The sequence below is a fragment of the Ananas comosus genome, linkage group 18 (genome assembly GCF_001540865.1).
Source record: "Ananas comosus cultivar F153 linkage group 18, ASM154086v1, whole genome shotgun sequence".
Classification (NCBI taxonomy): domain Eukaryota; kingdom Viridiplantae; phylum Streptophyta; class Magnoliopsida; order Poales; family Bromeliaceae; genus Ananas; species Ananas comosus.
The window spans coordinates 334,628-359,060 of NC_033638.1; the positions used below are offsets into that span (position 1 = coordinate 334,628).

The 24,433-nt window shown below is 36.2% G+C and overlaps 1 protein-coding gene across 8 annotated transcripts; it reads right to left on the reverse strand.

Annotated features, from left to right (window-relative positions):
• Positions 1,280-12,191, reverse strand: LOC109724084 (protein phosphatase 2C 32). Of its 8 annotated transcripts, none has more exons than XR_002219819.1 (6): positions 9,141-12,191; positions 6,296-6,409; positions 3,030-3,294; positions 2,312-2,472; positions 2,101-2,163; positions 1,280-1,630 (listed from the first exon to the last, which is right to left on the reverse strand). XR_002219819.1 is itself a non-coding variant. In XM_020252747.1 (5 exons), exons 1-4 carry the CDS (start codon positions 11,403-11,405, stop codon positions 2,357-2,359), a joined length of 2,760 nt encoding a protein of 919 aa, XP_020108336.1. In that variant the 5' UTR covers positions 11,406-12,191; the 3' UTR covers positions 1,280-1,630; positions 2,312-2,356. The 8 variants fall into 8 exon arrangements, 3 of the variants coding, with proteins under 3 accessions (XP_020108336.1, XP_020108337.1, XP_020108335.1); XR_002219818.1 differs by having other exon boundaries at positions 2,288-2,472; XR_002219816.1 differs by lacking the exon at positions 2,101-2,163 and having other exon boundaries at positions 2,288-2,472.

Sequence of the window (24,433 nt, forward strand, 5' to 3'; positions counted from 1 at the left end):
ACCTTATCTTCATGAATCAACTCTGGATTTTCTAAATCTAACTCGGGCTCAGCCACATCTGGAACTTGTTGGCAATCGAATGGTGTGGATGAAACTGGATCAGAATTGTCGACTTCCAACTGTGCTATAGGTCGTGTACTCTGTTGAGTAACTAGGGTTTCTAGTTTAACTTCTAGTTGAATCCACCGATACTCATCTCTAACCTTACCCATCCATCGAAAATCATCTTCAGAAATTTTAGCACCATTTTCAATATCTTGTAACCTTCTTTCTTCTTCCTCCGAAAATATTATGTTAAAATCAAGATGAGATATTTGCCTTTATCTATACTACCATCTCAAGTCATTTAGTATTTCCATCCGAATATCATTTCTTTTTTTCTCAAAATATGACCTTTAGTCGTACAGCCATTCATCAAACTCTACTCCTGTCATCTCACATATTTCTTTTAAAGACTCAATATGAATTCCTTTTTTTCTACCATACTTTTGAAAAACTTTTTTAAGACATTCTTTTGTATTCATAATATTTTTTTTTTTTTTTCCTTTTACACACTCTCCATTTTTTTTTTCTCCGCACTTTTTTTCTTCCACAAGCCCAAAACTTTTGACGAAATAGAACAGTCAAATAGCCTAAGCTCTGATACCAAATTGATGCAGGACGAGATATAGGGTCCTACGTTTTTAGAAGACTCCAAAATATAATTTATGATTTTAAAAGCGTTTTGAAAATTTGAAAATTTTTGAAATACTTTTTTAGAAATGTTCGTAATTAAAAAATAAAAATTAAAGAAAATAGAAAACTTCAAAAAAGAAAGAAATAGAAAAGATAATTGGGACTCACTCCTGAACCGAAGTCACTTCGGGACTGGACTCACTCCAAGGCGACGCATTCGTGAAGGAATAATTAGAGAACACATCTCATTTTAAAAAATAACATTTTTCTTCATTCATTGATTAATTATCGTCCAATACATAGAATATTTAAAGAGCTTTTCTAACAATGATAAGCTCAAAACAAAATCTTAACAATAAAATCTCTACCAAATTAACAACCTTCATAATAACTTCCAGATAAAATCCTAACAATAAAATCTAAAAATAAATACAGATAAAACTAAATTAGAGGATAACTACAAAATCCTCATTTAACTAACTAAAAGATATGCTTAACTAATCTAATCTAAGTTTTTAAAAATGATGAACTAAATCAGTTTAATCCAATCAACATAGGTTCAAGTCTGTTTTGCATCAAAATCATTCATTAACAAGTCAAATCATAATTAGCAACAGCCTCCCTTTAAGACATGCTATGCACAAATTAATCACCACATAATAATTAACTCTGTCAAACAAGATGATACTGTTGTCAACACAGACAGATTTTTTCAGAAGAGTGGTGTTTGAATTTCTGAATTTCATGAGAGGAAAATCAATCTTTGGCCTGAACAAGAAACTAATGAAAACAATTTACATGTCTGCAGCTACTCAGGACTGCAATGGGGATCTCTGCAGATTTCAAAATTTCTGTTCACAAGGATCAAAATTTGGTCTCAAACAAAATTTATATATATTATCAAAAAGTTACAGATTACACCAGTGAAAGTTCCCATATGAATCTCCATACTTACCTGAAATGGAAAGCCCAATGATTAGAGTAAAAGAAAAGGAAAAAAAAAAAAATCTGAGGGTTTCTGATGTAGAGTAGTTTTTCAGTGCATTAGTCGGAAAAGACGCAGAAATGCTCATATCAGTAAACAATGTGATGAAGCACCAAAAGATAACTAATTACAGCTGTAATATAACTTTATATGCTATCAAAGCACTCCTCACAAGTAACAATATGCTGTAGCTTCGAAAGAAGATACATTATGACCTTCGAGAAAAGGGTGAACTATTTGTTTTCGTGCGATTTCGATGCAGATAATTGAAAAACAAAAAAGAGCAGCATTTCAGTTCCTCTCAGATCTTTGCATTTTACTTGGATGTGCATGTGAAGGAATGGTCGCAAAGCAACTAGGATCGAACCGATCCGATTCATCGATGCAGTAATATGAGCAAAACAGATCACCCAATAACTCGAAAGAAATAAAAGTTGAACCTATATAATTTGTGACCGGGGGTAAAGCTCGAGCGGCCGATCAATTGGATGGCCAAAAATGCACTACAACGGCAACAGAGAAGAGGAGGAGAAAAGTTTATATCTCAGAAAGGTGTAAAGCAAAAGGCAGATCGCCAATGAACCAAAAAAAAAAGAAAAAGAAAAGAAAAACAAAAAAACAGAGCACCTTTCTTGATAAGGAATTCATTACATCAAGGGGCTTTTAGGGCAGCGGCCCGTGTAAGTATTGAAACAATCAACCAGAGGAGCGCCAAATCCTTCCTTCGAGAGAAACCACCATGACAGAAACATCATCGTGATATTTTCTCCGATCGCCATGGGGAATATCTAGCAACTCATGAAAATCCATCCCTATTTGAACATCGCGAAAGAACACAGATTAATCTTAATTTATAAAATAATGAAAAACACTCTGCAAAATGTTTGAAATCCAAGGAAGGGTACAACATTGCGCGCATGTAAAATATACATGATTAGTAAAGGTTGGAAAATGAGCTAATTAGACCTCGTAAGAGCAAAAGACGAACTCCACTTACGAAGCTTAGATCATTCTAAGCATTTGATTCACATGATGGTGTTTAAAGAGGTGAAAACCAAGAAAAATTTGCAAGTTTGTAGGAAATCTTTTTATTTATAAGCTTTTAAATTGCACTTCTAATAGGATGTAAATTTTTGTGGTACGACGGACATTACCAAGGCAAAACTGATAAATGAGATAGGCTTTTGCATTTTGCTTATCTTGACAGACAAAGAACATCAACAATTCAACACAATATGCGTGCAATTAGAAAATATGAAAACTTTGTACCAAAACAATAATTGAAAATAGGGCCACAACAATAATTCTTGAAAATATGTGTAAACATATAAAAACAAACAAACAAACTGAAAACCGTAAATGCACTGACCATTTCTTTTGGCTGCTCGACAAAGGAGCTCAGCAATGAGGTATTGAGCGGGGTCCCCTTCCGGAACATTCTCCATAAACCAGGCAACATGCGAAACGACCTCTTCGTTGCTAAAATACTGGTAGAGTCCGTCAGAAGACAGGACCAGAAAATGATCGCTCGAGCACAGACGATGATGAACGACTGAGGGAATGCAGCTAACATATGGTGATGTCCCAATGTAATCAATCCGAAACATCTCAAGCAGAGCTTCATTGAACTTCGGCTGTATTAGGAGGAAAGAACTACCCCAATATTAGTTTCTGAAATAAATTTAATTGGAAAGTTTAGTAAGCACTCATACTGCAAATATATAATTTAAACAACAGAACCCTGATTGTGGCCCATGATTGTTCTCAACGTTTTCATAGAAGAACATAAGAATAAAGCATTCATCTTGCCGATTGGTAATTAAAATCACTAAGGATTGCAACCGGAGTTGTATTAAACTTATGATGATGAAAAACAGTGCACTAATCTTTTTCCTATGTAATGCAGTCTTATGTAAATAACAAAATTACAATATGGTGCATGAGAAACTGCGTAATGCGTCAACAGGTGAAATTATGACAATGCGACGCTTATGAGAAAATATAAATGACATCATCAGTACATAGTAGGACCAATAATAGGTGCATGCGAAGGCCTGTGTGATAGCAACCTAACAGATGTCAGATTTGAGTCATACAAGAGAAAGTTAGATGATAGTACGATACCTAGCAAATTAACTCGAGTTCTGCCAATATAATAAGTCAATTACTACGAGATATCTAGCAACTCATAACGATTAGAATTAATTCAAACGACAAAGCAACAGGAATTCATTGTTTCAATTTTGTATGGCATAATGATGGAAATTTAAATCTTCAGGTAAGTAGAATACTAGAATCTATTTTGTATTTATAGTAATAACAATCTTACTGAACAGCCCTTAGCATGGTGCATGAAAGAGGGCATTTTAGCATTCAAAGAAGCTTGAAGCTGGAACTTAGGCAACAAAAGATTTTCATTGACTACTTAACAAAATGGCTCGTAATAGACAAATCCCTGCTGTATGTGCTAATGGCCTGATTTATCAGCATTAAACAATGTTTTACATAAACAAATGGCATCTGATTCAAATGATATTATTAGAATCAAATCCTCTTCCGGAGTACCTATGAGAGAGGGGGGGGGTAAAAAAAAAAAGAAAAAAGAAAGATATCCTGACATTAGTCCGAGTTCTTCCTTCTCATTTTTGTTGAATCAGGGAAACTAACACTTCCAATAAGAAAGTGCATCAAAGGATGAAACAAACAGCCAAATCTTTTCTCGTCTCATCAAGGGACAAACCATAAAAAAATATTCCACCCAAAAAAAAACTCATTTTGAACTTTATGCTATTTGGACAGCCATTGTGGAAGTTGTTATACCAATTAAAATGCAACATCAAATTATGTATTCAGACAGCATTGCTGATCACCCAAATACTAGACAAAGGATCCAGATATGTTCAAAAGAGAGAGAGAGAGAGAGAGAGAGAGAGAGAGAGAGGGCATAATCTGCACAACGATTATCTTTATTCTCATTCTTATTCTTTGATCAGTACAATCTTATAAGATGGCAGTTTATAATCATAAACTACAGACCAGTGATCTGCACAAGTATTATCTTTATTCTCATTCTTATTCTCGTTAAAACCAAAAGCTCTAATTTGAAATTCAACTTCTCCTGCCATACTAAGCTGTTAAGACAATTTTAGAAAGAAAGCTTATAGTGCTTCTTCAAACAAATCTACTCAAACAGCCCTGTACGATCTGTCTCAACATATAACGAAGCAGCACTCTGAGACCCACTATTTACATAAACCAACTTTCTAATATTCCATCCTCATCTATCCTGATCACAATTTGAAGTGGAAGATAAATAAAGCTAATTACAGTAGGGTATGATTAATAGCATTACTAGCTCATGTTGTAACGCTCCAATAGTCCCACATCGGATGAAAAAAGAGTTCTGATTAGGAATATAAGAGGCCACACACTCTAGTAATAATAACTAGATTTGAGCATTTTAGGTCCGTGGTTTGAGCCAAACGAGTTATTAGTGCTAGTGGGATGGATCATTACTATCGTGATATATTTTAATATAACAACCCGACCCGCTAATAATAATTACTCGTTCGGCCCAAACCACCGGCCCAAGATACTTAAGCCCAGTTATTATTTCTAGCATGTCGGGTCGTTATACCTGACATCAAAGCGAATTCCAGCCGGGGGCTAGACCTGACGAGGATGTTAGGGTCTAAGTGGAGTAAGTATGTAACGCTCAAATAGTCCCACATCAAATAAGAAAAGGGTTTTGATTGGGAACATAAGAGGCTACACGCTTTTGTAATAATAACTGGGTTCAAGCATTTTGGCCGGTGGTTTGGACCCAACGAGTTATAATTGCTAGTGGGCCGGGTCGTTACATTTGATATCGAAAGCAGTTCACTAGCTGAAAGTGTGAGGCGGATCTCACATCGCCTTGTGATCTTTAGCTATGTATGTGATTGGGCTGACAAAAACGTCAGGGCCTAAACGGAAGGAGTTTGTGAGACCCCAATAGTCCTATATCGGATGGCAATGAGTTTGCGATTGGCAATATAAGAAACCATAGACCCTAGTAATAATAACTGAGACTAAGTATTTTGGGCTAGTGGTTTGGACCCAATAAATTATTATTATTAGTGGGTCGAGTCGTTACAGTTGGTATCAGATCCAAATATCAGCCGAAAGTGTGAAAACTAAGAGCTATGCAGGGCAAAGTGCTACACCACGGGTTTAATGGAAACCACCTCTAGAATGTACATCGCCTGATAATTCTGGTCTATATATTTGAGATCAAGTTTGGAGCTGACGAGAACGTTGGGATCTAAACGGGGGGAGCCTATAATGCCGCAATAGTCCTACATTGGATGGGAAATAGGTTTTGATTGGGACATAAGAGGCTGGGCGCTCTAATAATAATAACTAAGCTTAAGCATTTTGGACCGATGGCTTAGGTCCAACGAGTTATTATTGCTACTGGATTAGATCGTGACACATGTCATCTCCAGCATGTGCTCACAGCACTAAACATTAAATCCAGTTTATAAGTACATGTTTATAATTATCATCAGAATTTAAGATGCAGAATCCTCCACCTATACCCCAAAAAGAGTAAATTGCGTAGAAAGTAAGGATGTATATTTGAATAGAGCTAACCTTTTTCAGAAACCCTGCACCAAATGCTCTTGTGACCTTCAACTGTCCTTTTACTCTATCATTCAAGATAGCTTGAGGATCATCTACATGTTCCGCTTTAATCCTTGAAACTTCCTGCATAATGATAATAGAAGTATTAGTTAAAGCTAACCCAAAGACTCAATCATGGCAAAGAGTAGCATATAAGACCAAAAGAGCAATGAAGAAATTGACAATAAATGAGCGACAATTTGCCGAAAAATAACATTACTCAATAATTGATAGAGAGATCCAGCACTGCCCCAGAATATATGTATATCAACAAATTGACCCGTTCTATAAGGATTGCTTATCTGATCGGTTAGCATATCCTTGCACTCTTTCTTCTTACATAGACAGCTCTGGTCTCTGGTCAACAGTAAAATTACATGGCCTGAACCATCTTTGGAGTGGCTATATCCATCCAAGACTTACAAAGATATTGATGGCAAAATGAATGGTTCTACGTGACTAAAGTAGCAATTCCCGTGAAAGGACGAAGAATCAATTTCCTCAACCAAACTAATGGAGGTATATTAGTGCCAAGATTAGTGAATACCTTTCAATGCAAACTAATAAGAACCCAAGGATATCACATTAGATTAAGGTAACTATTGGAAGCAACAGAGACTTTAAATTGAAGTTTATTTCATTCACTTTTTTAAAATCATAGCTTCGTTTGTCTGCATCTAGCTTCAGTATTCCACAATCAAATGGTTGAAGAAATGTTTTACTAATTAGGCTCCGGTAAATGGATCACCTAATTCACTTATATAGTTCTATTGGAGTACCTGCTGTAAAATAGAATTGGAAATTTTTAAAAAAAACGAAAATCTGCATACCTGATGAAAAATAGATAATTAGTTAGAAAATGGTCATATTTCACATAAAGATTGATTAATTTCAGCCCCTAAGCCAATCAGGAACCATTGTGTCAATGAACTTCTATTAAAACCAAGAAAGTATCCAATAAAGAACTAATGTATCAATTGACCTTCTATTGAAGACAAGAGAGTATCTTAAATATATTCATGATAAGATCCCCAAATAATGATCTCCTATTCCTTATTAACACCCGAAAACATTTCAAATTGAATTTAAAAGAATACAAGCAAGATATGATCTCCTATTCCATGTTAAGACCCCACAATTGTTCCCTTTGAAGAAAAGAGGCTTCAAAATAAGATTATCCCATATTCCTCCTATTCCTTATTAAGGTCCAAGAATCTTTCAGTTTGAAGCAAAATTGTACCACTGCAAGTACTTCAGATGCCTTTTCCTTGACAGATATCAAAAGAGTAGTCAAAGTGGGAAGATATGCAGGGATTTAATGAGATTATGGAAAGATTTGATTCTCATTGAATAGTTCCAAAAGGAGGACAAGGATATGACTGCATTATTCAAAGAAAGACTAAACAGAGCCTATAAATAGCTGTGGTCAGCTCCTACGGATGGTTCAGTTAGAGGAACGAAAAGAAGTCTCCATAGTTAGGTGCCACCCCTCTCTCTACCTCCTGGCCTCTCCTCTAAACAGTACTGACACCAGCCGTCAGGTCGACCACAACAAGCTACCAGACTGGTGCAGAGAATTAAAAGTCCTGCCGATAATACAGGATTCTAACAGTCTCACTATTATGAGCTCTTTCCTATTTACTGTTTAATCTTACTATGTTCAACTCTTTCCCATTTAGTTCATTCCACATCTACATGACACTAAGGGCCTGTTAGGAAGGTAGAACAAGTTAAATGGTGATAATTTGTGTGTGATGGGGACTTGTCTTGTGATTCCAAATTACGAACTTGATTTTTAGTTGAATTGAGATCTTAAGAACTGCGACTGTTTAGGATAGTAGCTTCCACCTATGAGGAGCTGTTTCATATTTCGACGGGAATGATTTAGCAGTATGTGATTGCAGAGATCTTTTGCACTCCTAACAACATTGTCCTCGAGCAGTGAAAAGAAATACGCTAACCAAGAAGTTCAAGTATCAAAATTGCACTAAGGTGAAGTTATTGTAGATTATAACCATTATCTATTGGATCCTCAAGGCTCAAACTCCTATACCAAGATGTTAAAGGTCAAACATCTTCTTAATCACTGGGTAAAATAAAAAAAGTCACCCCATTTTCTTGTAATTGAAATCCTATTGTTAAAATTGTCTCTTGATACAGTAGTACAAATAATATGAAATCGATTTTACTTGTAGAAACACGGTTTAGTGTTCACCATCTAACTTTTGACTAAAGCTTCTTCAATTACCTACATGTAAATGCTCTGCGTTCATTTTGGTTTTAGCTTAGTATAAATTTCACATTTGGACATGGATTTCTTCATACAATCTACAAATACCTACTATAACATATGACATGCAGATACTGACTCACAAAATTGCAGTCAACTGTAACAGTTAATACATAGCCTGCCTGCATAATAAAGTACCTGATAGGCTTATTTTCTAGATACGCAACTTTTTCTATTCTTTGAATGCTGCGAAATAGACGAACCAAATTTTAATAAAGCAGATTAATGACTGTAGCAGGACCATAATATCACTAAATGCCAACTAACCAAATATTACTGTAATCAAGCTGAGAAAACCAAGAAATGACAGATTCCGAGATAGATATTCAACACAACTGCTTGATGTTAAGTTACCGCGAACCTATGTAAAAGTTTTTTGTATTTTAATACAACGACATATGACGCTAGTACTATACATAGATGCCAAGCAAGTATGTTTATAGAGGTACCAATAGTCAAGTAATATTACATAATATAGACCTTGTTAGCTATTGGGTTCACTAATAAACCAGGAGAAACAAATACCTCCTCAATGCTGGTGCTATGATCAGTCGACAGCTGCGCGGCTCTCATTTTCAATCTGCAAAGAGAAAGCTCCCTCTTCTTGTTAACGTTGGAGATGAGGCTATTGGGATTATGTATAGGAGACTCCTCCGATATCCTATCCAGCTCCATGCGGACAAGGGACTCCCTTGACCTGTTCCTGTGCCTCATATCATCATTGTTCAGCCTATCCTGTGCCAATATAATTCTACTATCCCCTAAATTCATCACGTAAACATCCTGATCCTTCATCAACATCACAAGAACGCATGAGCCCATTAATGCAAGCTCAGGATTCTTGTCAAGAGCTTTTTCTACCATTTCCATGTAAGACTCCTCTGTCGCTTCTAGCGCGCGCGTCATCGCTTTGAGAACCTCATCATGATCCACTGGGCCTGACTTGCATCTCCTAATGACTGCAGAAGATGGCCTGATTGTTCTCTCATCAGCGTTCGGTTCATCTCTGTGCCAATCATAACTCCAAGGAAAGAGCTTTTTCCGCAGTGACTTCTGCTTCCGATACATTTTTCTCAGCTTGGAGCCTAAGAGTGCTCTTCTAAGTAGCTGCTTCTGCCCCCCTGAAGCAGAAAAGTGCTTCCATTCCTTTGAATCCACCCGTGAGACGCCCTCACTTTGTCTCAAACTTCCAGCCTCTTCAACTGAACTTTCAGCTTTGGAACTGGAAGAGCACAAGGAAGGCTGCGCCACCAACATGCTTTGTCTGGTAGACAAGTCTTCGCTGGCGCTTGATTGAAGGTCCCATGAGCTCCTCTTTGTGCCAACATTTCTCTCCATCTCTTCCAGTAGTTCCATCTGAAGAAGCTCGTAGAGGCGCTTGCATTTTCTGCATTGCTTTGATTCTTTGGCATCTGTAGTAGTAGATGTGTTGCCTTCTGGCACATCAGCTGGTCCTTCTGCGGCCACATTGGTGTTTCTCAAGCCTTGGCTATTTTCACTTTGCAGCTCATCTCCTTCCTCGGGTCCCTCTTTCTCCTCTACAATTTCATCACCTTCGACTTTTTCATTGCCCAAACTCGTCCCCGTAGTAATCCCCTGCTCGCCGTCATCTTCCTTCGACTCGATCTTACTTTGGGTTTCAACAGATGCATCATGTGACTGAGAATTTTCGCTTTGCTTTTCCAAGATATCATTCTGCAGCTCAGCAGTAGCACTATTTCCTTTTAAAATATCCGAAGAAGCCCCAGTAGAATCCGTATCAGGAAGATCAGATGCAGGAGCAGCCTTTCCGGGCTTGTCTTCATAATCCCACAACAGCCCTTCCAATTCTTTATCTATAGCCTTATAAAGATTACTCATCAGAAAGTCTGGCGCATCGGGTCCGCTGAAACCATCGTAAATGCCAACAAACAACCATCCTTGCTCTTCCGATAGCACAATATGAACCCTATCTTCTCCCGCCTTTCCATGAGCCCATTGCAAGTTGCGCGAGCTCCCATACACCGGAGCTTCAGATCCACCAACATCCATACAATTTCTCGGAGCTTCAGATCGATACTTTGCCTCTTTAGAGTGCGTCCATCTTCTTGTAAACGTTCTCGAGAGCGCGCTTCTCATCGGTCTACTCATACTCCTAACAAGCCGGCCCAGCCCCGCCCTCGGCCGCGCGTACGCAAGCGGAGCTGAGAAGTCGTTCCTATCACTATTATCTAACGGCCCAGACATGAAAACGCCCTTATCTAACGGGCCCGACATGAACCCTGCCCCCTTTTCCAAAGGCCCCGAAGCAAAACCCCTTTCGAGAGGTCCTGACATGAACCCATTGAGCGGTCCCGAGCCGCGCGGCACCGGCTGTAGAGGGACCGCCGCGAAAGAAGCCGTGCTCTCGAAAGAAGCGGCAGGCTCTTGTGCTTCGCCCGAGTATAATACATTCGGAGTGCCAGTTCGAGCGGTCGACGCATTTGCACTCACCGAGGCTCCTGATATGGTCTTAAAAGTAGTTTCCGCGTAATTCTTGATATTGGGCCTCTGCAGTCCGGCCAACTCTTCGACAATCTCCTGTCTAAAGGAGCCGCTGTGCGTCTCGGAATCGAGGGTGCTCGAATCCAGCGTGTACCTCTCGGAGTTCGACGGGGTTATAGCCGGGGATTCGGCGATCACCGGCCTCACGTAACAGAAGGAATGGCCCAACCCTTCATCCAGGGGCTCGAGAAAGTCCAAATTCACGCCGGATTTGCCATTACCGAACGGTGTGAAGCAGCCGACGACTCGAGAAGTGCTATTGCCCATCACCCCTTCCCTCTAACAGAACATAAACAACAACAGCAACAACAGCAACAATATCAACAATAAAAATCGAATATTTACGGGGCGGAGAGTCCCCACAGCTCTGGGGAGGAGCTGGAACAGCAGGAACCCAAGAACTCCCTCAACCCAAAGGCACCTCCTTTTCTCAAGAGATTGCATCATAGGAAGCAATCCAAAGCAGCTAGCTACAAGATCAAAATTCCCACATACCCAAATGCAAAAACCCCACCTTTACCCACAATTTCCCGGTGAATCATTCCCACAAACACTTGGCGTGCGCAGCAGGAGATCAAGATTCAGTCCCAAACCTCTTGCAGACCATCCAAGCCTGCTGTGAGCCCCTGGATCTTGAATCCCATGGAGGATGTCCAAGCAGCAAAGGGGGCCCAAGGGAGACAAGGACAACTCAGGATGGGATTCTCAGGGGAAAAAGGAGAGGGCTTAAAAAAAAAAAAAATGAGGTTTTTGTTCTGATCTGGGGAGGAATGAGAGATTGGTGCTTGGTAGGAGCAGTAGGGAGGAGTGTGTGTGGGGATGTAGAGAGAGAGAGAGAGAGAGAGAGAGAGTATACACTAATAAGAATAGTAGTAGCTCATTCCAATCACAGGGACTTTGGGGGAGGAGAGGTCTCTTTCTTGGGGTTTTAAAATCATGGAGGATGGAAAAGAGAAGAAAATATAAAGAAAAAAAAAAGAAGAGAGAGAGAGAGAGAGAGAGAGAGAGAAAGGAGGGGGTGGGAAGAAAATTGGGGTTGAAAGTTGGAGGAGGGGGGGAGTTGGTCCTTCGACTCTTCTTTTGTTGGGTTTTTAAGCAACTAATTAATTAATTATTTTTTTTTATGTTTTTTTTTTTTTTTCCTTTTTGTGTGGTTTAATTATTTTTGAGTTTTAGGGGAGAGGGGAGGGGGGTTGGTTTCTTGGGTGAATGAATATGATTGGATTTGGTGGGTGCAAAAAAGAGTCAAAACCAAGGAACCCCCAAGAGAAATTGCTGGCCCTGTGCCCACATACCATTCATTCCTTTGAATCCATCCTCTCTCTCTCTCTCTCTCTCTCTCTCTCTCTCTCTCTCTCTCTCCATCATAGTCACCATCATTGATCATCATGATCATGATGACCATGACATGGATGTACTACTGGGCCTGGGGGTGGACTTTTGTATGCTAAGTCTCAAACAGGGATGCAAATGGATCGAGATTGGTAGAGCTCCTGTCCAGATCCGCCCTACGGGGTAATAAATAAAAATTAAAAATATAAAAAATGTAACTCATCTCGAATTCATTCCGATCCAATAAAAAAATAGAGAGACAAAAGACCCCATTTTTCGATTAATCTGTCTGGATCCTTCAAAAATCTGTAAAAAATCGTTTTCGTTCAAATCCTTCCTGAGTAGAGCGATATCTAGGAGCCAAAAATAGAATAAAAATTAACTTGCCCCAATTCTACCTCAATTCCCAAAAAAATAGGGCCAGAGGTGGGAGACCTCTTCCGCCTTCGGATCTATTCCGTTTGCATTATTAGTTTTAAATATTCTCTATATAATTTAGACTTGTATGTTTCACTATAAAGAGGTGAAGTAATTTTCGATCATAAATATTCGCTCCTTTTGTTTGATATGCCATAAATTACGTTCAACAATAATTCAAAACATCACAATTGACTTCGTAGTGACGGCGAAGGTAATTGTGGAAGAAAAAGAAATAGGAAAAAAATTAAAAATTAATTGTTATAATTATTCTTGTTTATCTTTTAATTTATTTAGTGTAAAGTTTTTTGATAAGACAAATACAAAATGGGAAAAAGTTATAACCGCATGCTATTAACTTCCTATCAAGCAAACAATGATGAAAAAGAAAAAATCACCTAAACTTTAGTCCAACTGAAAGTCATTTCAATCTAAAATTCAGTTACAGATAAAAAAAAAAGTTTTTTGCTTATTTGTACCCAGTTATTTTACTATATTATTTGCTGAACATAAATACCCTCGTTACTGTTATATATTATGTGATAAGAACATTTAATTCAGTTCGTCAAATGTTTTTTTTTAGAGATAGGTAGCACGTTATCTGCTTCGTTTATTTTATTTAGAAATAAACTTAGCTAGAAATGTGAATCAACTAGGATTCGAACTTGGGTCTTGGGTACCAACCATCAAGCCCTTTGCCACTTGCTCTAGGGACGGTCGGTTCAGTTCGTCAAATGTTATTGCACATTAAGATTTATTTCAACTCTCGTTTTTGAAAAAAAAAAAAAAAAGAAGAAGCAAATAATGTCAACTTTATCATCATAATTTTCATTTATTTTTGAAGGGTATGGACAAAGCTGATTTTGATATTGGTATATAAATTTAGTAAATCTAGTTATTACTTATCTACTAAATTTTATTAAATTTAATAAATATAACGCTCCTAACAAAAATAAGTCTGTTAATATTACTTCTCACTTTAAATACGTACTTATGAAAATACTTAGTATTTTTATCTCACAAAATTGAAGTGGTTTAATCGACTTGACTTTAATATCACGTTACACAAAAATCGGCCTGATAGAAAATGAGACAGTAAAATGCTAAACAACATCATCATTTAAAGAAGGAGATTTTAATTTTAAAAAATGTCTCAAATTAATAAGGAGATTTTTTTTCAATACATATATATATATGAAATTAATTTATGAATTGACTAATCTTAGAATGTAATAAATAAGCATCCACATGCATGCATGCATAAGATAAAAAAAACATGCACTCTGATGTAGACACCAGCATATTTAATTAATAAAGGGCCAAAATATATAAGTGGTCCCTGTACTATGCCAAAATTGCAATTAATTATTGTACTTTTTACTATTAGTGTTTAACCCTTTTAAAAACTTTACTCCCTAACCCTTGGGTGAAAAAAGATCTATCACAAAATAGTTATTATTTAATTTAATCTATTTAAAAGTAAGCTAAAATAAGTAAGAAATAGGATAACTTTTACCATCCTATAGTTTAAAAAATTATAATAAACCTGCCTTATAATTTTATTTTTATTTTATCGTAAAAATCTATCATTAAATAAGGTGATGGAGCGATAAATTTTGCAAAACAAAGAAAAATACAATTTAGAAATTTACTATCGTATAATCTATGCTAACCACTAGGTTGAATGATCCGGAACCGTTTACGATCCAAAAATATTGCTGGATTATATGGTTCAACCACTGGGTCGAATATGAAATCAGTACGACAGTATGGCCTCATAGTTAATACTCAATTATTATTTTTTCATGCTATATATAAAAAAAAACATATATTAAGTATAATATTTTGTATTACTTTTAAATATCATTATATTATATATATAATTAAAAATATATTCAAATTGTAGATCATTAAAAAAATAATGTTTATTTTAAATTGATTTTTTTAATATAAAAATAAAGAGAAATCTAGCTGGTTCTTGTAAAACTGAGTCGGTTCACCGATTCATTAATTGAACCACTGATACATTGCCTCTAAGGAGTTCAAATCCTAGTAAACTCCTAATTTTATTTAGTTTTTTTTTTCTCTATTTAATTCAAGTGGATATTTTTGGTCTATTAAAACGTGGAACCTATAAATGGGCGAATAAAAGTGTTATCAGAATACTCATCTATTTCCAAAAATACATCTATAATTAAAATACGCATCTAAATTATTATTCCATTTTATATTCCAATTTTTTTTTTTGAACTTATCAACTACAACGATTTAAGTTTTCAAATTAATTTAACTTCGATAGATCATAAACCAAATTAATGATTTATAATCAAATAAAATTCACAAATTTATCAAAATTTGCAAGTAAAACTATCTTCCTTTTAACTTCCTTCTTTTTCTTCTTTCTTTTTTCTGCAAAGCTAGCGTATATTGTATGCGCACTTATACTAATAAAATACAGAAATATATACTAGTTCTTGGAAGCTTAAACTTCTTAAAAAAGAAAAGCAAATATGGGGGTTTTGGCCTAACTTTCAGAAAGTGATTTTAGAGCCAAAAATGAATTTTCTCTCAAAAGAATGTTTAGCAATCCTATATTTATTTAAAATTTGATTCTGATTCTTAAAATCAATTTTTTGATTTTAGAGGTCAAAAATAAAAAACAGTTAAAACATGCTTCTTGAAATTTGATTCTGATTTTGGACTTTAAAATTAAATTTTAGATTCAAAAACTAAAATTTAAATTCATATCTTAAATTTTAAATTTTAAGTTTTAAATTTTAAATTTTAAATTTGTATTTATTATTTTCAAACACAATTTTTTCTCGCCAAATAGCTTTAACAAATTTATTTCAGAAAAATTATATTTCTACTAGACTCAGCCAAACGCTGTATAGCCTTTAACCAAAATTAATTCTCCAAGCTAAAATTAATTCTCCAGAAGTTACTTTTTCAAAATCTAGGTATTTCTTACAAGAGTAGAGCTACTGTGCTATTGGAAGCATAGAGGATCTGGTGCTTCCGACATTTTCGTCCTTAGATCCGCTCCTTCAATTATTTCTAACATTTGGATTAATACTATTATCCTGTAGGGACTACTCAGCCCTAGGGATACTACTCAACCTTAGGAGAGACCGTAATCATCCCAGCCAAACAATTCTTGATCTATGAGTCAAAAAATCGAAAGCATCAAATTCTTTATACTTCCGATAGCATAGTAGCTCTACACTTTGTTACAATTTTTAATTTTAAGACTTTTATAATAATTGAGTTTTATTTCAACATTAATGCATGGGTATAAAGGTGGGACCCAAAAGAGACCAGCTCCACAACAAGAAGCACCAACACACACCCATCCCCCACTTTGACTAATATTAAACTCCACTGCATCTCCTTTGTCCTCTTATTAATTATTAATTTCCTCTCCTACATAAATATGTATAATTGTCCAATAATATTTAAATAAGTAAACAAATTAGTATACAACACAATGTAATCTCCCCAAGGTGGATGTGGACAAAAAAACCCTTACATATATATCATATAAAGAGTACCTGGAAAAAAGTGGTTGGGGGTTGGCATCTCCAAACACAAGGTGATCCATACACTAAAAATATTATTCTATTGTTGTTTTGGTGGTTTTGGATGAAGCCCCTTGAGCAATTGTTGATTTCTATTAAAGCACTTTTTGAAACCCCTTCTCTTATAAAAGATTTACTTAATTTGATCTCTATTTATTACATAACCAGCTCTGTAAATCTATCAAATTAGCTCATTCACTTATCTATCGTGAAGTTTATAGACAAACGCATGCAGCAAATAATGCACCGTTCTCTAACAGTTTTAACATGGTATTAGAGCTGTAGATCATAAATTAGAATTCTACTATAAGTCTTATATTTTGAACTCATTAAAAAGTCTCGAGTGCAGACATGAAAAAAAATTATTGAACATAAATATTAAAAATATCGTTCATTGACACCTTAAGTTATTTGAGATAAATGATTGTTTCACATCCTTTAAATTTTTTTAAGTGTCTTTTAGGTGGAAAGAAACATTTTGGGCTAAATTATATGTCAAAAATGCCAGTTTATCATTGAAGTCCTATTTCCATTATAAAAAACACAAATAATGTTGGATGATGGAATGGGTTAATTTGATGAATCTATAGAATTTTTGTTCAAACACATTTATTTTTAGTCTAATTAATTCTTTAGGTATAAATTAAGAAGGTTATTTTACAAAAATATAAAAGAAGAAAAAGAAACATTCAATTTGGGGATTATTTGCGCTAACCGCTGGCTATTATAAAAGCTCGAGTTGATATAAATGAGCAATCAATATATCTTTAGTGCACAAGCACATTACGTCATACGTGGATCTCGATTTTGGCTTGATCCAATCTGACTTTTGCTATATATGCGAGTAAATTATTTTTATTTCAAAGGAGTCGTTCTATCAAACTGTAACACTATTTTGATTTTCCTAATAAAGAATGAAATAACTTGACAACTATATATTCAATTGCCGCGTTACTATAATGTGATAGCAAATTCACTGGTCACGTTATTTATTGGAGATGGTGCGATAATCTTATAATTATATATCACGAGATAGTGCGGTAAGTAAATTACTTGTCAATCACATTAATTATTACTATATTATTATTGGATATGATAGCTCTATGTCAGAAAACGGAATTTGACAAAGTAATCCGATCGATTTATGCATATAATTAATAAAAGTTCAGTACTAAATCAATTGCAACAAACATGAGTTTAGTGAGCCAAAAAATGAGATATGTGATTAGTTCAGTGACCAACATTATAATTGTTTACTCAGAAACACGTAGTAAAGTAAGACCCATAATTAAATAAATCTTCGCTAGGGTTTCTTTTCCCTAGCATCTAATGGTGGGGCAGAGTGATGGCAAATCTCCATAAGAATCCAATCTTTCTTTTATCTGTTCCATGCTAAGTCAGAAACAGCAGCTAGTAGCTTATTTGGTGCAGTGGTTGATTACTATTTTGATCTCAACCTCTCTCTTTCTCTCTAGCTCGCTCTCTCTCTCTCTCTCTACATATCGTTAAATTATATGAAATAACTGTTATTCTCTACCTGAAAATTATATTTATATCACTTTTATTCAACATTCTCTCTCACATATAGATTCGAGACCATATTTGGCAGGCTCAATGTTGGCTTAAAGGAGCCGGCATCTTGTCGTGTGGCGGAAGGCCAAGTTAGGCTGAGTCACATTTGAAATGGTGGAAAGCCGAGTTTGGCCGGCCAAGTCATATTTGAAGTGCTATGGGGTTGGTTGGACCAAGTCATAATCGAGACCTGTGGGCACTATGTCCGTATGTTTTAAGTGAATTAATTATGTATTTTTAATAACTCGAGCTTATGATCCGATAAGTGGTATCGAAACCAGAGGTCACGGGTTCGATTCATGCATGCTGCAGATTTGTCAAGGTGTGGGGGATGAAAAATTGTTGGCTTAAAGGATGCAGCATTCTCATCTATGGCGGGAGGCCAGGTTGGTCCGAATCATATTCGAAGTGGCATGAAGCTGATTTCAAATTCATTTCCTTATGCTCTAATATTATGTACGTTACCTAAAAAATTGATCCAGTAGAAAACGGACCGAAGAACACATGTTAACAAGTGTAACTCTACATTTGTCTCTCTTCTTTTCAACTGCCCCATACACTGGGAGTGTTAGTTTTAAGATCTGGAGCACGTGAGAGTACTCCAATCCACATGCACATGCTCATGCTCGATCCCATATTTATATAATATATATGTGTGTGTGTGTTCAAGCACATGCAAAGATGAATATATATGAAGTACTTTGGGACTTAGCTTTTGTTATGGGGTTACATAAATTGATCATAATACACTGTTTTCATGTTTGCCCTTCATCATTGTCTCCTTCCTTTTAATCTTCCTTTTGATCTCTTCTTTAGATCTTTCCTCTTTTGCTTTTTGGTATATTATTGTAATTCACATGCAGAGATATAGAGCTAGGAATTGATTTGACAAAAGATATAAATAGGGTGATTTTATGTTTGGTTTATTAAATAAAATTCGTTCACATCTCCATGCGCGCAAGCATGTACGGCTAGAATGCTTATGAAAGTAAATATATAGAGGCGTTTGCTTTCACGTCATTTACAGAAAAAGGGCATCCGAATTAACGATCGGCACTGGTAAACATAATCTAGACTATCTGAACTTTGCGAGAGTTAGATTTCGCTATTTTCCAACATCATTGCATCTTGATCAAGTCGTCTCAATTAATCCACCTTATATCAACCTTTAAAAATAGTTGATTGGAAACTAGCTACTTGAATAGTTCACATATGATCGATGTCGAAAATATTATAAAATTTGAATTTTAAAAAAAAAAAAAAAGAAAAGAAAAGAAAAGAAAAGAAATCATAAAATCCAAGTCAAAACTATAGATAGGCTTGAAATCCTGATGATGTGGGCTCAATTTAAAGCACAAGCAATATATACCATACAACACACAAGTCACAACTACACATCCATGTATTGAAGGGGGCCACCCACCCTATGAACAATTATTAATCTCCATATATTAATTTGAAACCACATAATTAGTTCAATGCACCCAGCTGCATTTAATCTGTTGACTTTGGTTCAAGTCAGATTCGTGACGCAACGGCACGTATGCATTCCCGTAATCTGATAATCGTTACTCACAAAAGATCAATCTGATATAAAAAAATAACTCGATAATAATACCCTTAACTCCCTGCTCTTCCATGCACGATGAGCACTGCTACATATTCTTAGATAAATAGCAAATATGAGGAATTTGAATTGATTAGAATCTCGTGAAACTGAGGAGGCTTAGGAATGACTCTGATATTACATGTAGTGCGTAGATTAAAGAAGTGATTTGATCGATAGGATGGACAAAAAAAGGAAAAAATAATGACTAAAAGTTAAATTGCTTCGTAAAGAGTCATTAAGGAGGGGATTAGGTGGGGAAGGAATAAAAAACCCAACTACAAGGGTTTTAAATTTGGAACTCTGAACAATACATAATGTTGTAGTTGAGAGAATTGAATAGTGGGTTGAGTCAAGAGTAGGTACTTGTCCCTGCCAATATTGAATTTGTTATGGAGCTGACCCACCTCGCTGAGGAATTTATTTTAAGTCTTTGTAAGATGATGCAACAACCATTGAATTAATTAATTAATTAATTAATACCCCTCTTTCCTCCTCCTTTTTTCTTTTTTTTTTTCTTTTCTTTTCTTTTCTTTTTCTTCACTTGTTTAATCATATTTGATGGATACTTGATCTTCTTCTTAATTAATTATCCCATAAATAATTCAGGTAGGAGAGATGCATGAAGATATGTTTAAACAACTCTTATTACTCTTTTTTTATTTTTTTGTTAACCAAACTGGGTCTATTTGACTTTGGGCACAAGCCTTAACTAGTCCAAAAGCTACAACACACAATTAGAAATAAAAGGCTAATTAAATTACACTTTTAGCCCTCCAGGTGAGTGATATATATATATATATTTTAGTTCTCAAACTTCAATTTATTATGATTTTTAACTCAAGCCTTTTAGATTGCTATAAGGCTAAATTACAGAAAACTTTCTTATAAATACCTATTTTTTCACTTTCCTTTTCTAACTTTCAAAAACTCTATATTTTACCTCATCAACATTTCAAGTTTTTGTATTTAGCCCCCATCAGGGTTCTATCACTGTTTCGTCCATTTCTTATAATTATTTATACCAAAAATACCTTTCAAAATGACAGAAATATATTAAAAAATTATTTTTTTTCTTATAGAAGAAGTAAGGGTAATTTGATCATTTTGCCCTCTCCATTAACGCCATACCTTTCGGAAAATATTTTTGAAATTTTAAAGGGCAAAATGTAGATTTTTGAAAATCAGGAAGGAAAAGTAAAAAAGCGAGTATTTATAAAAGGTTTTCTAAATTTAGCTTTGTTATAATCAAATCCCATGAGTATATTTTAATTGATTAAATATTAAGGTATCGCTGATGTAACAACACTGTGGTTGTTGATGTGGTAATTTAACTAAAACACCATTTCACTACTACATTATTTGAGAGCACTGAGTACCAAAGTTTATATCATCCGCCTCATTATTCGAGAGCCAAAATTGTAATTTAGCCAAAATTAAATAAGCATATATATTCCTCTCACCTTATGAGTTCTCTACCAATAATTAAGCACTCTTCCATCCATAATTAGGAAGCAATGTGAATTTAATGCATGCAATTAGTAAGAAAACTAAAAAAGTCAAGGGATAATAATTATGGAATTAATCAAAATAAAGTTGCCCATAGTACTTCATTATTTCATTTTCAACTCCATTAATTACTTGTAGCCTTGAAACAGGTGGACCAATTATGAACATGTATTTCACATAACAAGTCAAATGATGAGTACAAGAATAATCCAAAAATTAAGTTATGCATGTGTTCTTGCTTAGCAATCAAGTTAAGTCACCTCTATTAAACTTACCAATTAATTAATCCCAAAAGAAGGGGAGAGCCTTTACTTATGAGCTAAGCTCTCTTTCTGTCTTCCCTATACCACAACCTATATTGTGACGCCCCAATTCTCAAGGGGTCACCCATTCTATGACTACTCGCGTCCTAATATGCTTAACTCTCTTAACCTTTTGAGCCTAGCAACCGCCAAAAATATTTAAACTGGATTAAGAGTTTTAACCCTATTATATCTTATATATGAACTATCTGGGGTCTCACATTCTCCCCACTTTAAACCTCGACGTCCTCGCCAGGCTCAGAATCACAAATACCAGACGATGTTAGACTCGTCTTGCTAGCCTTGTCATTCCGACCCTGGCTCAGCCGAGACTTATCTCACACTTCGGGCTGGTAATTGGCTCTGATACAAACTGTGACGCCCAACTTCTCAGGGGGTCACCCATCTTAGGACTACTCCCGTCCTAACACGTTTAACTCTCTTAACCTTTTGGGCTTAGTCACTGTTCAAAATGCTTAAAAGCCAGGTTAAGAGTTTTAGCTCTATTATATTTTATATATAGGACTACTTGAGATCTCACACCTATATACAATAAATCTCAAAGTTAATATTTTGAGACTCCAAGCTCTAGTTACTTTCACATCGTTTTTTATGATAAAGCATTCGAATCGACAATTGATGCTATTAAACATGATACGTGGTATGTGAATTTCTTAGGGACAACCAAATTTCATAATTTTTTTATAATTTATTTGTTATTCAAGAGGCCTTAAAATTAATAATTTTCAACAGCATATATAAAGTGTTCATTGAGACCACTTGATAACTAGGTAAATATGTAACGCCCCCATTAGTCCCACATCGGATGGGATACTGATTCCGGTCAGTTTATATGAGACCTATACGCTAGTAATAATAACTGGACTTAACCATTTTGGGCCGGTGGTTTGGGCCCAACGAGTTATTGTTGCTAGCAGGTCGGATTGTTACAATTGGTATCAGAGCCGAATACCAGCCGGAAGTGTGAGAACTAAGTGCTATACGGGACAAAGTGCTATACCAACGGGTTTGGTGGGAGCCACCTCTTAAACCCGTAGGAGCCACCTCTAGAATCTCACATCGCCTGGTAATGGTCCTGGTCTGTCTGTCTGTGATCTGGTTTGGACCCGATGAGGACGTCAGGGTCTAAACAGGTGGAGTTTGTAACGCCCCCAATAGTCCCACATCGGATGTTTATATGAGGTCTACACGCTAGTAATAATAACTGGGCTTAAGCATTTTTGGGGTTATTATTGCTGGCGGGTTCGATAGTTGCAATTGGTATCAGAGCCGAATACCAGCCGGAAGTGTGAGAGCTAAGTGCTATGCAGGACAAAGTTCTACACCAACGGGTTTGGTGGGGAGCCACCTCTTGAACCCGTAGTAGCCACCTCTAGAATCTCACATCGCCTGATAATTCTGGTCCTATGTCTGTCTGTCTGTGATCTGGTTTGGACCCGACGAGGACGTCATGGTCTAAACATGGGGAGTTTGTAATAATAACTTGGCTTAAGCATTTTGGGTCGGTGGTTTGGCCCAACGAGTTATTATTGCTAGCGGGTCGAGTCGTTGCAATTGGTATCAGAGCCGAATACCAGCCGGAAGTGTGAGAACTAAGTGCTATGCGGGACAAAGTGCTATACCAACCGGTTTGGTGGGAGCCACCTCTTGAACCCGTAGGAGCCACCTCTAGAATCTCACATCGCCTGATAATTCTGGTCCTCTGTCTGTCTGTCTATGATTTGGTTTGGACCTGACGAGGACGTCATGGTCTAAACATGGGGAGTTTGTAATAATAACTTGGCTTAAACATTTTGGGTCGGTGGTTTGGCCCAACGAGTTATTATTGCTAGCGGATCGAGTCGTTGCAATTGGTATCAGAGCCGAATACCAGCCGGAAGTGTGAGAACTAAGTGCTATGCGGGACAAAGTGCTATACCAACCGGTTTGGTGGGAGCCACCTCTTGAGCCCGTAGGAGCCACCTCTAAAATCTCACATCGCCTGGTAATGGTCCCGGTCTGTCTGTCTGTGATCTGGTTTGGACCCGACGAAGACGTCAGGGTCTAAACAGGGGGAGTTTGTAACGCCCCCAATAGTCCCACATCGGATGGGATACTGATTCCGATCAGTTTATATGAGGTCTACACCCTAGTAATAATAACTGGGCTTAAGCATTTTGGGCCGGTGGTTTGGTTCAACGAGTTATTAATTGTTGCTAGCGGGTCGGGTCGTTGCAAAATAATATACAAAAAAACTAGAAATTTTGGTTTCTAAGAAGTACGCAAGCTATAAATTATGTTTAACGGTATCGATCAAGCTCAGTTTGGAGCACTACTAAAATATTCAAGCTTAGTTTTCTATTTCTGTTATCACGAACTGGTTAACAAAACCTAGGCTTATTTTGCAAGAATTTCATGGCATTTGGCAACCAATTTAGATAACCCACTCATAGAATGGAAAAAAAAAAAAAAAAAAAAATGAATGGAGTGATTTCTATCTAAACAGTTAAAAGTTTAAAATGTTGTATAGAGCTCAAAAGTTTAATGCTCTGCTGGTTCCATGTTCTTCTGAAATGACCCTCTCAGAGGGTATTTATNTGAAATTTTATCCTGATGGAATGTTCAAACAGATAAACCAATGCTTAATTATAGGATTTTGCATCTTTGTGTTTGTTTTCCCAACAAGAAAGGAACATGCACATAATTAAAGAGATTCTACCCTTTTATAAAAGTAAAAGAAGCTAGCTAGCTAGCTTGTATTGAGTTAATACTCATCATCATCATCATCAACTCAGGAGCTTTTTGGGGGGAAAGATAGGGAAAAGAAGTTGAGAATGGTCATTTCAAATCAAAATGCTTTTGACCAGGTTAGCTTCTCAGCCAATCAGTGGAGAAGATCACCTCATTACATGACACATGGAAAAAGTGTATAAAATGGCCACCAAGGTCTCTTTCACTTCTGATTTTTTTTTTTTTTTT

Coding starts and splice junctions, on each gene's coding strand:
- LOC109724084 (XM_020252747.1), bottom strand. CDS start 11,405: ATGGGCAATAGCACTTCTCGAGTCGTCGGCTGCTTCACACCGTTCGGT. Junction 6,410..9,140: donor ATAGCACCAGCATTGAGGAG/GTATTTGTTTCT, acceptor ATCATTATGCAG/GAAGTTTCAAGGATTAAAGC. Junction 3,295..6,295: donor GTGCAGGGTTTCTGAAAAAG/GTTAGCTCTATT, acceptor CTCCTAATACAG/CCGAAGTTCAATGAAGCTCT.